The sequence below is a fragment of the Sorex araneus genome, chromosome 6 (genome assembly GCF_027595985.1).
Source record: "Sorex araneus isolate mSorAra2 chromosome 6, mSorAra2.pri, whole genome shotgun sequence".
Lineage (NCBI taxonomy): Eukaryota > Metazoa > Chordata > Mammalia > Eulipotyphla > Soricidae > Sorex > Sorex araneus.
Window position 1 is genome coordinate 152887863 of NC_073307.1, and position 16046 is coordinate 152903908.

At 38.2% G+C, this 16046-nt stretch overlaps 1 protein-coding gene across 1 annotated transcript; it reads left to right on the top strand.

Moving 5' to 3' along the window:
• Positions 1-10771: 10771 nt before the first annotated feature.
• LOC101550208 (olfactory receptor 8H1-like) lies at positions 10772-11713 on the top strand. Its single transcript, XM_004621732.3, has one exon. It carries the CDS (start codon positions 10772-10774, stop codon positions 11711-11713), a length of 942 nt encoding a protein of 313 aa, XP_004621789.3.
• The last annotated feature ends 4333 nt before the right edge of the window (positions 11714-16046 follow it).

A 16046-nucleotide genomic window follows, 5' to 3' on the forward strand; every position in this document is an offset into this window, starting at 1 on the left:
CACGTGGCCGACCCGAGTTCAATTCCTCCGCCCCTCTCAGAGAGCCTGGTAAGCTACGGAGAGTATTGAGCCCGTGCGGCAGAGCCTGGCAAGCTACCCGTGCATATTGGATATGCCAAAAACAGTAACAATAAGTCTCTCAATGAGAGACGTTACTGGTGCCCGCTCAAACAAATCGATGAGCACTGGGATGAGAGTGAGTGAGAATTTTTGTATGGACACAGTAAGAGATTACATTGAGGCTTGTAGGGTAGCACTCTTGGGAGCATCTTGTCACAGACTCAGACTACAGTGCTTAGACCAGATTAATCATTCCTAACCCTAGCAGGGTCCGAATCTAGTTATTACTTTTTGGATCATGACAGAATTTGTCCATGACCATGCTCTTAACTTATAGTTAAGCATTATGATACTTTGGCCAGGCTGATATAGATGCCAGGGTAGCACATAGCTCACCGCTTGCCCTGGGTTCATCCAGTCCCTAGTCAGGACACTGCTTTTGGTGGTGCTAGGAAGTCAGGGCAACTGAGGCTTAAGTTGAGAGAACAGATGCCCAGGAGGTAAATATCATTTAGAGTTCATTAACTCCCAAGTTACAAAACCATAGCATTAGTTAATACTTGTGTCTGTCTTCTTGTGCCCATACAAAAAGGGAATGGCTCTGAATTAACTATTAAAAGGAGTTAAGGAGAAAAGAAAGGCAATATTCATAAGTCAACAGAGCACAAAGAAAGAAGTTACAAATAAACACAAAGAAATGGGAGCATTGTGATGGGAGTAACCCAATAAACCTAAGCTTCCTGTGGCAAGTGGAAAGGACAAACCCATGTTATCCTACAAACCACTAGCAAGACTCACAAAGAAAGAATGTTTCTTTGTGAATCAGACATGAAAAGGGGGACATCAAAAGAGAAACCAAAGAAATTCAAAAGATCATCAGAGACTCCATAGGCCACAAAACAAGAGAACCTAGAAGAAATGGATAAATTCCTGGATTCCTATAACCTCCCAAGACTGAGCCAAGAAGATTTTGTGTACCTGAATAGACCTGTTACTATCAAGGAAATTTGAAAATGTAATCAAAAGTCTTCCCAAAAACAAAAGCCCAGGTCCAGATAGATTCACTAGTGAATTCTTCCAAACATTTAAAGATGACCTTTAAATTGCCAGCTCTTTTCATGCTTTTTCAGGTAATTGAGGAGACAGAAACACTCCAAAACAGTTTCTATGAGGCACATGTCTCCCTAATACCAAAAGCAAAAAGAGACACCACAAAAAAAAAAAAGAAAGAAAATTACAGGGCAATATCTCTGATGAATACGGATGGGAAGATCCTCAACAAAATATTAGTAAATAGAATCCAATAACTCATCAAAAAGATCATACACCACGACCAAGTGGGATTCATCCCGGATGCAAGGATGGTTTAACATTTGGAAGTCAACATAATCCATCATATCAACAAAAGAAATGATAAAAACCATATTATCATATCAACAGATGCAGAAAAGCATTTGACAAGATTCAGTACCCGTTAATGATAAAAACTCTCACCAAAATGGGTATAGAAGAGATTTTCCTCAATATAGTGAAAGCCATCTACCACAAGCTTATGGCTAGCAGTATACTAAATAAGGAAAAAACTAAGAGCCTTCTGTAAAAAACTAAGGCACACTGAGGGGCGTGTGCACTCGCAGGCTATCCAGGCAGCTCTGTCTCATCGCCCGTGTTCGGTGCTCTGGAACCTCTGTGTATGGGCTGGATCGGGACGGCCATTGGCCAAGGGCAGGCGAAGGAAGAACGAGGACCAAGCTGGTTGCTGATTAGTTACCGTTTATTCAATCTTCCATCTTTCTCCTCTACTGCACTCCCAGCTCCGTCCTCTCTGGTTCTACTGCAGCCCTCTGGCTTCTCTAGTCTCTCCTCCTACTTGTCTCTCCCACCTTGCCCTCTAGGCTACACCCAGCCAGGTAACAAAATCAACATAAGAAAACCCTTCCTGAGGGCAGGGCATTCCAAAGCCCTTCCTGACTCTTAAGGTGTTTTTCTCCTTTCCTTAGTCCAAACACTCATTAACATCTTAATCCTAGTTATTTTTGTATGGATTTAGCAAGAGATACATTGAGGCTTATAAGGCAGCTCTCCTGGGAACATCTTGCCACAGACTCAACTACAGCACTCAGGCCAGATTAATCATGCCTAACCCTAGCAGGGTCCGAATCTAATTATCACTGTTTGGATCATGACAACATTTGTCCATGACCAAGCTCTTATAGTTAAGCATTAGGCACTTTGGCCAGGCCCATCTCGATGCCAGGGTAGCACACGACTCACCGCTTGCCCTGGGTCTGTCTCGTCCCTCGTCAGGACCCTGCTTTTGGGGGTGCTAGGAAGTAAGGGCAGCTGAGGCTTAGGTTGGGAGAACAGATGCCCAGGAGGAAATTATCATGTAGAGTCAAATAACTTCCAGGTTACAAAAGCATGGCATTTGCTAGTCTTTCTGTGTCCATATAAAAAGGACATTGCTCTGAATAAACTATGCAAAGGACACAAGGAGAAGAGAAAAACAATATTTACAAGTCAACAGAACACTAAGAAAGAAGATACAAATAAGCAAAGAGGAATGGGAGCACTGTAACGGGAGTAACCCAATAAACCTAAACTACCTAGACCTATGTTATCTTACAGCCTTCCTTCTAAGATCAGGAACAAGATAAGGATTCCCACTCTCACCTCTTTTGTTCAATACAGTACTGAATGTACTTGCAATAGTGGTTAGGCAAGAAAAAGATATCAAGGGCATCCAGATAGAAAAGGAAGAAATTAAGCTCTCACTATTAGCAGTTGATATGACACTATATTTAGAGAACCCAAAGCCTCTACCAAGAAACTCCTAGAAACAATAAACTTGAATTGTAAAATCACAGGCTATAAAATCAATACCCAATGGGGGCTGGAGTGATAGCACAGCAGGTAGGGCATTTGCCTTGCATGCGGCCAACTCGTGTTCGATTCCCAGCATCCCATATGGTCCCCTGAGCACCGCTAGGGGTAATTCCTGAGTGTAGAGCCAGGAGTGTCCCCTGTGCATTGCCAGGTGTGACCCGAAGAGAAAAAAAAAATCAATACCCAAAGTCCATGGTTTTCCCATATGCAAATAATGAGAGAGAAGAAAGTGACATTAAAAAAGCAATTCTGGGGCTGGAGAGATAGCACAGTGGGTAGGGCATTTGCCTTGCACGCGGCCGACCCGGGTTCAAATCCCAGCATCCCATATGGTCCCCTGAGCACGGCCAGGGGTAATTCCTGAGTGCAAAGCCAGGAGTAACCCCTGTGCATCGCCAGGTGTGACCCAAAAAGCAAAAATAAATAAATAAATAAATAAAAATAAAAAAATAAAATAAAAAAGCAATTCTGGGACTTGTGTGATAGCACAGTGGGTAGGCATTTGCCTTGCACATGGCTGACCCGGGTTCAATTCTCAGCATCCCATATGGTCCCCTGAGCACCGCCAGGAGTGATTCCTTAATGCAGAGGCAGGAGTAACCCCTGTGCATCGCCGGGTTTGACCCAAAAAGCAATAAATAAATAAATAAATTTTTAAATAGCAATTCTGTTCACAGTCATGCCTCAGAAAATCAAGTACTTCAGAATCAGCTTAACTATGGAAGTAAAGGACCTGAAAAAAGAAAACTACAAAGCACTACTTCACGAAATAAAATAGGACCTGAAGAAATGGAAACATATCCCCTGCTCATGGATTGGGAGAATCAATATTATCAAAATGTCAATACTCCCCAAAGCATTGTAAAGATTCAATGTGATCCCTATAAGGATACCCATGAAATTCTTCAAAGAAATGGATCAAATACTCCTGAAATTTATATGGAACAATAAATCCCCATGAATAGCTAAAGCATTTCTTGAGAAAAAAGAAGAGGGGAGGCATCACCTTCCCCAACTTCAAACTCTACTACAAAGCGGTAATAATTAAAACAGCACGGTATTGCAACAAAGTCATAGCCATACACCAATGGAACAGGTTGAATATCCTTACACACACTCTCAAATGTATGATAATCTAGTCCTTGATAAGGGAGTAAGAAATGTGAAGTGGAGCAAGGAAAGACTCTTTAATAAATGGTGCTGTCAAAACTGGACAGCTACATGCCAAAAAAAAAAAAAAAAAAAAAGGGCTCAGATCTCTACCTAACACCATGCACAAAAGCCAGATCAAAATGGATTAAAGACCTCAACATCAGACCAGAATCCGTAAGGTACATTAAAGACAAAGTCGGCAAAACCCTCCACGGCATTGACATCTTCAAAAATGATAAACAAGATAAACAAATGGGACTATCTTAAACTAAAAAGCTTCAGTATCTCAAAAGACACAGTGACCAGAATAAAAGAACAGTCTACAGAATAAGAAAAGATATTCACCCAATACACATCTGATAAGGGGTTGATATCTAGGATATACAAGGTCCTGGTTTAACTGTAAAAGAAGAAAACATCCAACCCCATCAGAAAATGGGGTGATGAAATGAAGAGAAACTGTCTCAAAGAAGAAATCTGAATGGCCAAAAGGCACATGAAAAAATGCTCTTCATCAGTAATCATCAGGAGATGCGGATCAAAACAACAATAAGATATCGTCTCACACCACAAAGTCTGGCTCACATCCAAAAGAACAAAAGCAACCAGTATTGGTGTGGATGTGGGGAGAAAGGGACTCTCCTTCACTGCTGGTGGAAATGCAAACTGGTTCAGCCCTGTTGGAAAACAGTATGGACGTTTCTAAAAAAATTAGAAATTGAGCTCCTATTTGACCCAGCAATACCACTTTTGGTTATATATCCCAGAGATGCAAAAAAAGTATAGTAGAAATGACATCTGTACTTGTATGTTCAATGCAGCACTGTTTACAATAGCCAGAATCTGGAAAAGGTCTGAGTGCCTGAGAACACTCGTCAGTGGCTGAAGACTGACTGGCTAAAGAAACTTTGGTACATCTACACAATGGAATACTATGCAACTGTTAGAAAAGATGAAGTCATGAAACTTGCATATAAGTAGATCAACATGGAGAGTATTATGCTAAGTCAAATGAGTCAGAAAGAGAGGTACAGACATAAAGAACTGCACTCATTTGTGGAATACAAAGTTACAAAATGGGAGACTAACACCCAAGGATAATAGAAATAAGGACTAGAAAGATTGCTCCATGGCTTGGAAGCTGGCCTCACATGCTGGAGGAAAAGTCAGTTCAGATAGAGACGGGACCACCAAGTAAAGTATACTTGGAGGACCCTCTCAGGATGGGAGATGTGTGCTGAAAGTAGACTCTAGACTGAACATGATGGCCACTTAATACTTGCACTGCAGACCACAACACCCTAAAGGAGAGAGAGAGTAAAAGGGAATATGCCTACCACAGAAGCAGGGGGTGCGAATGAGGGGAGGGAGATGGGAGGGAATACTGGGAACATTGGTGGTGGAAAATGGGTACTGGTGGAGGGATGGGTACTCAATCATTGTATGACTGACGGGAGCATGAAAGTTTGTAAGTCTGTAACTGTACCTTACAGTGATTCATTAAAAAATTAAAAAATAAAAAAAGATAAAAAGATCTTATAAGCAAGATTGAAGAGCAGGGTAGAGATGCTTCTTCTTTTTAAATCTTATCTCAGGGGACAGCTGAGCACTTTTCAATGGGTTTGAAGTGTGAAAAGCAATAATATGGGTATGGAGGGGGTTGCAGGGAAGAACAAGATAGTAAGATGACTTTTAAAGGAGATTTTTTTCAAACTGGCCCCGGTTAGCTCAGAGTCTATTGCTAGAGAATAATCAAGAGAAAGAATCTTGAGTTCTTGATGGTCTTTCCAAGTTTTCCTAATGATCATTAGTTTTTCTTGAAACTTCTTTTTTCTTTTTTTTTTTTAAAAAAAAATCTTTTCATTGTTTACTGTATCAGAAAAGACAGTTATTTAATTTTTAAACCCTTCTCTGATTGCTCTTTCAGTTTCCCTATCATTCGTAGGGAATAAGAAACAACACAATTAAATATGTATATCTATATTTCTTATCTCCTTGTTCAGAAATGAGCACTGAAGTAATATGAACAGGACATAATGTTATCTTCAGGTTAATGACCAGTTACTTTAATTGAAAAGCTAAAGGTTTAAATATACGGTTACCACATAGCACTATAACACTGTCATAACGTTGTTCATAGATTTGCTCGAGTGGGCACCAGTAACGTCTCCATTATGAGACTTGTTGTTATTGTTTTCAGTGTATCAAATACATCACGGGTAGCTTGCCAGGTTCTGCAGGCAGGATATTCTTGGTAGCTTACTGGGCTCTCCAAGAGGGATGGAGGATTTGAACACTGTTTGGCCACGTGCAAGGCAAACACCCCACCTGCTGTTCTATGGCTCCAGTCTAGATTTCCACATATGCCTGTAAACTTACTTTGTAGCAGAAGTGGAATGGCCACGATTGAAGTTTTTGTGGGGTGGGTCTTCTAGGACCAGAAAAAGAGATTGATCCTGTCTCTTGCGTCTAAAATTAAGTGGAAGTCCTTTGATTGACTACAAAATACCCTAAAGGTTCTTGTTCTACACAAGATCCTGTGTTAATGAAGCTTAATTTCTAAGTGGGTCAACCCTTATCTGGATGCTCTTTCAGTTTCCTTATCTCCAAAAAGCTCACAATTTACATCCCCAATAGATAAGATCTTTATGCCTTCGGGCTATTGCAAGGCTGTTTATAAAGCAAATTCTTTTAATTACATCTTGATTGTATTACAAACAGAAAAATCTTTTTGCTTGGTAGGCCACCCCTTTATCTCCCTGCCTGCAACAAAATGACTCTTAATTCTTTGTACCAAGGTATACTATTGGAAGGAGCTAGTGTGGGCATAGGTAGAAAACACTCTCTGACACTTTGGGAGACTCTGGCCTCTAGTCTGGTACAATGGTGTTTCCTTAGATAAATGCAAAACCAACTGAATAGAAAAAGGGTTTTATTGATAATGAAACAACCTAAGTTGGAAATGTCCAGTAGAAGAAGAAAGAGGAGGGAAAGGAGAAAATTGAAGGAGAAAAATGAGAAGAAATAATAAAATAATTTTAATAAGATTCTTTTCATCAATTATATCTCCCCTGAGACCAGATCCTAGGAGCATATTTATATATGTATATGGCAATACTTCTGTAAATGTAGCACTGTAGCACTGTCACTGTCATCCCCTCCCGTTGTTCATTGATTTGCTCGAGCAGACACCAGTAACATCTCCATCGTGAAACTTGTTGTTACTGTAAATGTAGTCTCTTTATTTTTCAGTGGTCCTTTGAAAAATTTGTCACATTTTATAGGGAAAGCAGGCTTTTTTTAATCTTCTATAAAAGCACTAAATTTTTAATCACAAATAAGTTAATCACAAATAAGTTTAATCACAAATAAGTTAAAAGACTTTTGTTTCACACCTGACCCTTAAGTAGTACAGTTAGCTCTATTTTTAAAAGTAACTAAGTATGAATATGCTTCAGTGTTGGGAAAACATTAATAAATAAAAGCCTGCTTCCAGATATTTTTCAATTACTTGCCTATTGAAATGTCATAGACATTCATGTAAGAAAATGTGAGGAAAGAGGGAGAAAGGGAGCAAGACTTTGCAGAGATAGCATAGGTTTCTCAAAAGAGAGATGGTTAAATGTACTCAGGAACTCCAATAAAAGAATTACATATTTCATTTCCCAAGTTAGGGAAATGAGCTAAAAGATGTACCACATTAAAATTGTTTTCACTCTGAATTTTGTTGCATGTAATTTTGTTTCTAATAAACATACCTTAGTCCTAGGACACATAAAAATGTTTCATTATCAAGTAAAGTGAAATTTATCAGTTACACAGGTGGGGGGGGCTGGGGAGGTGGGGGATGGGGTGGAGGTATACTGTGATTCTTGGTGGTGGAATATGTGCACTGGTGAAGGGATGGGTGTTTGAGCATTGTATAACTGAGACTTAAACCTGAAAGCTTTGTAACTTTCCACATGGTGATTCAATAAAAGAATAAATTTAAAAAATAAATAATTAAAAAATGTTTCATTATCAAAAACTTGATCATTCTGTCCTTGCTATCATCAGTCATAAATTAATCAAACTGCATCTAGAAATAATTTCTGTAGCTTCCCAGAAAAATAATGTAACATCCCCAAAAGAAGACCAAATTAGGCTCTTGATGATGAAGTTTCTAAGGGAAATGATTACTATTTTCTCAGGACCTGATGTAGTTTCTTTTAGTCTTTGAACTTTCATTCTTGGAAACATGCCAAACAATCATCCTTAGAAATTGGTCCCCCAGGGATGATGACACATTGCATTATCAATCCCCAATATATGAGGCACCTGGAATTAAGATGGAAGATAAAGTACAAAGTCTGCTCATGTTGACAGCAGCAGCCTATTAGTCATTTTAGACTTAACTGGCAAATTTTCTATATAGCCGACACATTAACAAACTCCAGGGTGATTTATTTTTTCTTCAGAATAAAAAGAAACCCAAATGCATGCAAAAAAGTTTATAATGAATTTATATCAACTAAAACATACATTATATTACAATTTTTTTCAAAACAAATGGTTGTTACATTTTATTTGTAGGGGAAAAGTTATGTTTACAAATTTATAAAAAAAATTTATAGACAAACATTGGAAGAAAGTTTTTCACCAACTGTGGCTCACGGTAAGTACTATTCATAAAACGAGAGGGTTTTAGTTAGAATCAAATGAAATGGGATTATTGACCATAGTTTTAGTTCAAAGTGAAGACAGAAAGAAGGAAAGAAAGACAGAAAGGAAAAAAACGATAGAAAGGAAGAAAGAAAGAAAGAAAGAAAGAAAGAAAGAAAGAAAGAAAGAAAGAAAGAAAGAAAGAAAGAAAGAAAGGAAGGAAGGAAGGAAGGAAGGAAGGAAGGAAGGAAGGAAGGAAGGAAGAAGAAAGAAAGAAAGAAAGAAAGAAAGAAAGAAAGAAAGAAAGAAAGAAAGAAAGAAAGAAAGAAAGAAAGAAAGAAAGAAAGGAAGGAAGGAAGGAAGGAAGGAAGGAAGGAAGGAAGGAAGGAAGAAAGAAAGGGAGGGAGTGAGTTAGGGAGGGAGGGAGGAAGGAAGGTAGGAAGGAAGGAAGGAAGGAAGGAAGGAAGGAAGGAAGGAAGGAAGGAAGGAAGGAAGGAAGGAAGGAAGGAAGGAAGGAAGGAAGAAAGGAAGGAAGGAAGGAGGGAAGGGATAAAGAGAAAGAAAGAAGGAAGAAAGAGGAGAGAAAGGAAAAATAGATAAAGTAGAGAGATAGAAAGAAATAGCACTATTATCAGACTGATGCACATTCCTGTATTATTAATACCATAAGTAATCTCAGGGTGTTTGAAAACAAATAGAGTTATTTAGATCCAGGTTTTAAGGAAAGTCAGTATTTCTAACATGATGTAGAAAATGATTTTACATAGTCAAATTTGAAAGACATATCTTCTGGAAGTTATGATATTTACTCTACTAACATTCATTTTGTGAACTGATGTTTATTAGTAATATTGTTTAACAACAGTAATTTTAATATTCTTTCCAATGTTCTCTAAGGAAAATATGCATTTATCACCAATGATAAATAATATTACTAACAAAGGGATAGTAAATGATGCATTAAAGCAAATTTTCTATCATTGTCTATTATATGACATTTCCCCCAGATTTTCTAAAATTAAATATAAATTGGATTATGGTATTATAATATCCTCTCTGAAGCCAGTCTCTCAATAAACCAGACTCACCATTTAATGGCTCTGACTATATGCAAGAGTCACTTTAATTGTACATGTCCTTTTTCCTATCTAAAATGTGTCAAACCACAGCTTCTAAAGTATAACATTATGCATAGTAAGTAGATTAGTAAAAGGAAGTATTTTTAAAAGTTAATTCACTAGAATAAACTATCACCACTGCATTATGAGAGAAAGGAAAACTATCAGGATTTAAGTTTTAGGGTGTCCTGAAGGAAGACACACGCAGACACACACACACACACACACACACACAGATGAACACACATTTACTCTCATGTAACCCCCATGTACACTGCAGTTTATGTAGCGTTGTGAGAGATGAAATATTTCCAACAGAGGGAAAAAGTGCGCTGAAGTAGCCGTTAAAGTTCACAAGACATTTGTTTTAGCAAGGTAGAAGGTAATTTCTAACATCCTGGATAAACAAGAAAAATGCATTCTGATCTTTGAAATTGTTACCTGATGCAAGAAGCATTCCAGGTAGGAGCAAAAGCATGTAGAATTCATCATAAAATATTTTGAATAAATATTTGGTGACCTGATCTTTGCAGCTATGGCAGTCAACCTACCCGTACAGGCAGGGGACTGGTCTCAGAATGAAGACCGGCTGGGGCCACAAGCTTCACAGCTTGAAAGAGAAGGGCTCCTTTAATATTTATAGTTAAAATTAACCTCTGCAACTGCACCTTTCCCAATTTTATTCCACAAACACCAGACTCATTCTTACTAGGCTATATGTTAGTTTCCAGTTTACCAAATCCACCTTTCAGGTCATACTTATTCCTGTATCTGACAAACAGATTGATTTTCCATCCTCTCAATTTTCTCAATCTACAAATACTGCTCACTCCTATAAGCATGTTCTTGTGAAATCATTTCCATTAAGTATTAACTTTGATTTTTTTTTTTTAACAGCTGCCATCAGCCACAGAATGGATAAAAGGAACACTACAGATGTGTCTGACTTCATCCTGATGGGTTTGACAGATTCGGAGGAGATCAAGCTGGTCCTATTTGTGCTCTTTCTCCTGATATACCTGATCACCATGCTGGGGAATTCCGGCATGATACTCATAATCCGCCTGGATCTTCAACTCCACACCCCCATGTATTTTTTCCTCAGCCATCTCTCATTTCTTGACCTTAGTTACTCAAGCGTTATCACACCTAAGACCCTAGAGAACTTAGTAACATCCACCAGGAGCATGTCTTATGTGAGTTGTTTCACCCAAATGTACTTTTTTGTCTTCTTGGGTGCTGCTGAATGCTTCCTCCTCTCCTCAATGGCCTATGACCGCTATGTGGCTATCTGCAATCCTTTGCACTACCCCGTGATCATGTCCTCGAAGCGCTGCCACTTCCTCATCCTCGGGTCCTATCTGATTGGCTTTACCGACTCAACAGTCAACACTCTTTGCATGAGCAGATTGCATTTCTGTCACTCCAATGTCATCCGTCACTTTTTCTGTGACACTTCCCCTGTTGTAGCTCTGTCCTGTACAGACACACACAACATGGAAACCGTGATTTTCATTTTCGCTGGCTCCACCCTGATGGTGTCCCTTATTACAATCACTTTCTCTTATGCATCCATTCTCTCTACCATCCTGAAAATCAGTTCCTCCTCAGGAAGGCGGAAAGCCTTCTCTACCTGTGCCTCCCATCTCTTGGGAGTCACCATTTTTTATGGCACTATGATTTTTACATATTTAAAACCAACTAAGTCTTACTCTTTAGGAAAGGATCAGGTAGCTTCCGTGTTTTATACTATTGTTATTCCCATGCTGAATCCACTGATTTACAGTCTTCGGAACAAAGAAGTAAAAAGTGCCGTCCTTAGAGTTATGCAGAGAGGGAGGGTTCCAGGCAAGTAAAATAGCAGTGAAAAGTGGCTAAGCTCATCTGTTTTGGTTTGTATGTCTATTGAGCTGCCATTTATTTGTCCAGGTATGATCTTGGGCATTTTCAGTAAAACAGCTTTTAGAAACTATTACAACAGGAAGGCCTTAAATAGGACTTAAACCTATGGTATAAATATGTGCTTTCATGCTAATGCCTGAGAAAATATAGTTGTCATCTCGTAAGTGATATCATACAAGTTTTCTTGCCTACTTCATCCTCAAGAATTTTATTACAGAAATGGCTTGAAATTTGGGCCACAGTTAGGAAAGTTTCTGAAATTGTTTCCTTCTGTTCTATTGAGCAGAGATATAGCAGAGTGATTAAAAGCACTTCTTTTGGAAATAAACTGAAAGCTTAGCTTGAAGATGTACTTCCCTTTTACTTGTAAAGCCCTTAATATCTTTGAAACTTTAAACCACTTCCTCAATACTGCAAGGTAAATTGTAATTTGAAGTCCATAGAGCTATTGTAAAAATTGATAATGGATGTAGTCTTCTGAGCAGTACTTACAAATACTTGCCATTATTATTAAAAGACTAAAGACCCTTAGTCTTTTAATGGGGAAGGGAGAGATTATGGTGGTTAGACTTGTGTTCAATTCCTGGCGTCCTACACCCCCACTCCCAACATTGCTGGCTATGGCCTTGGAGGGCCCTAGCACCACTCTGAGATGCCCAGTTATCCCCCAAATTGCAAAGCCTGAGCATCTTCATATTCATTGGCCCTTGAGTTAAACCATGGGCACAACGAGAATTGCTGGTAGGGAACCTGGGGTCTCCTTAGCCAGGCCTCCCCCACAAATTAAAAACTTAGTTTCCCATAATATTATTAATATACATTATGTCATATTTATTTTAGAACTATCCAGGTATGCTTTATAGTTTACTCCTGGTTAATAAAATTAGTGAACATAATAACAGTTAGGAATAAAGTGTCATGACCCAGAGAGATAGTACAGAGGGTATGGTGCTTGCCTTACATGTAACTGACCTTGGCTTAATCCTTGTCAATGCATATAGTCCCCAGAACAAAAGCAAGCTCTAAGCAGAGCCAATTTGAACTCCCCACCCCCAATCCTAAACTACCCCCCCCCACAGAAATAGTAATGTCCTAACAACAATTAACAGTTTATTGTTGGCTCTCCTATATTGATAGTTTTTCTATGTACACATATAAATAACCATGTATAGGAGAGATAAGTAAAATTCCTCTCATATTCCATGTACATTTTTGCAACTTTCTTGCACAGTTGTAAGATAAACTCTGAAAATCCCTTAGTCTTAAAATTTATGAGATAAGTTCTTTCTTGATACATGGGAAAATTCATTATACCCACCTTCCAGTGCTGATCTGGGAATTCACCAAGCTAAAAATATACACGCAGCAAAATTACTTTGGATCAGCCTGCTAAACATAAACCCCTTTTATGTTTTGTAAACATGCTTCGTTGCTGAAGTTATATGTCATTTAAAATAATTTTTGTTATCCTGGCTTTCAAAGTCTCTTTGATGGTACAGAAAAATAAATCCTCAAATTAAAGATGCCTGGTTTGTTTTCATTTTTAGTAGAGAAAAGTTGAAAGATAATAATTTACAATATTCAGATTTTGTGAAGGGAAGGGAAGGAGGAGGTAAGGAGAGAAGGAAGGAAGAAGAAAGGGGAGGAAGGAAAAAAGGAAGAAAAGAAGGAAGAGAGGAATGAACAAAGGAAGGAAGGCAGGAGGGAAAAGGGAAGGAAGGAAGAAAAGAGGGAAGGAAAGAAAGAATGGTTGCAGGTAACTTATGAAGTGGGGAGAAAGAAAATTAATAGCCTCAAGAAATAAATCTACAGCTTTCCTTTCTATCCACCTTAATCTCCTGGAGAAGTGCCTCAGTCAGGATTTAAATGAAGTAGGGATGCCTGCACCCCATCACCTCAACTCAGCTATATTTAAATTGTACTTAAGTCCCATTTGAGCTTCTTGACTTGGGAATTAACTACTACCACCATTTCTTGGAGTAAATTGGAACTGAAGTAGGAACTGCTATTTGCAGGAAAGAAAAAAAAATCAACCATAACTTGTAACCAGGTTTTTTTTTTTTATAGGTTTATTGCTTTCCAATACTAAAATGAATTTCAGGGGACTGGGGCTGGAGTGATAGCATAGCGGGTAGGGCTTTTGCCTTGCACGTGGCCGACCTGGGTTCAAATCCCAGCATCCCATATTGTCCCCTGAGCACCGCCAGGAGTAATTCCTGAGTGCAGAGCCAGGAGTAACCCCTGTGCATTGCCAGGTGTGACCCAAAAACAAACAAACAAAAAAAAACAAACAAAAAAATGAATTTCAGGGGGAGTTGAATAGTGAAGTTAAACAACGGTATTTAGAAATTATGAGGAAGGAAAAAGAGAAAATGTGTGTGTGTGTGTGTGTGTGTGTGTGTGTGTGTGTGTGTGTGTGTGTGTGTGAGATATTTAGAGTGAATGTGATCTTCCTTAGAGGGAATAGAGCACCATTGTTGGTAAATGGGGTTATATGAAGGCATTTTTCAAATTTCCTTCTCCTGTTAGTGTCAAAGAGGAAAAACATTGAACATTTGGGGTTTTCTTTTATGTCTTTATCACAGTCTTTTGTCTGATGAAATTTCTCCTCTCCTGCAGAGGTTTAAGCCTTTCTCTAGGCCAGCGCTGTACCAGTTAGAGTTTATGGGTCTCAATCCTGTGTCCAAAAAGTTGGCCTGACCTTCACTATTTTTTTCACTGCTCTAGGGCTAGTGATGAAGCTCCTTTCTTCCCGGTATACCTGCTTTAAAAGTAAGACCAATGCACTGCAAATTAACTTTAAAAAACTCCTTGACATGATTATTAAATCTTTTATATGTATTTCTAAATATGCACACAATAGAAAAATTTTTAATACCTAGATTCTTAACTTTGACACAGAGTTTCAACCCAGCTAGAGTATCACAGGAGAGAGTAGCACCGCAGCACTGTCGTCCTATTGTTCATTGATTTGCTCTAGCAGGCACCAATAACGTCTCCATTGTGAAACTTGTTACTGTTTTTGGCATAGTGAATACACCACAGGTAGCTTTCGGGGGCCCTTCTGTGCAGGCAGGATACTCTTGTAACTTGCTGGGCTCTCCGAGATGGATGGAGGAATCAAAACCGGGTAGGCTGCATGCAAGGCAAACACCCTACCCACTGTGCTATCACTCCAGTCCAGAGGAGGGAGTGACAGGAAAAAAATGCAACACTATTTCAGGGCTAGGTGAACAGGGAAATCCACATAACCATTAGGTTACTTTTGAGTAGAAAGAATAATGTATGCCAGCTTGCTTCCCTCTGAATTGTGCTTGTCTTATTTCATTCTTGAATAAAAATGTAGAAAGTAGTTGGGTTTGTATGTGGTTTTACTATTGAGTATATTCTCAAGTCAGATAAATTTCTAATATTATTTGTCTTTGCCACTAGAAAAGCCTGTTTTGTTTGCAGCAAATTAAAAGTTTTTTTTCTATATGTATATTTAATTTAACTGTTTATTTCTATTATTGAGTCCAGGTTGATTACAACATCACAAACGTTTTAGAAATACAGTTTGACACCTCTTCGATTTCATAATACCACACCACACCACCACCAATGTTCTAACTAATGTACACCAACATATTACAAAAAAATCACATGTATATGTTGCTCAGTATGTGGCTATAAAATATATGTACACATATACATAAATTATAAACCAATGCTCATGTGAAAATTCTAATTCCTATCCTTAGATTGCAAATGTACTTGAAGATAAGTTTCTTGTGAGGCATTAGTTGAAAATAAGAACTCTAGATATGGCCCTCATTCAATACATTAATATGACTATAAGAAGAACATATTAGGCCCCATAGAGAGGAAAAGATGAGTCCCCAAACCAGGAAGTATGTATCATTTAAAGCGAGAGATAAAGGCCTCAGAGAAATTAACTTGAAATTAACTTTATCTGAGATCAGACTTCATCCTATAAAATCACATCGAGAAATGTATTTATACTATGAAAATCATGAATTTGTGGTAGTTTGATATGATTGTCTTCATAAATTACTATTCTGTATGACATATCATATACATATATAAATATGTATGTATTTATATCTCAAAATGAAGAAGCAAATGTCTGATCATTTATTTTGCTTGTGTTGAAACTCAAAGGTAGACATGAACATAATCATTATATTCAAATGCCCATTAACCACAAGAAGATGCTAACATAAAAAAACATTTTAAAATAGTTAATTGATATAGAGATATTGTATATAATTCTTCATTTTTGAATGT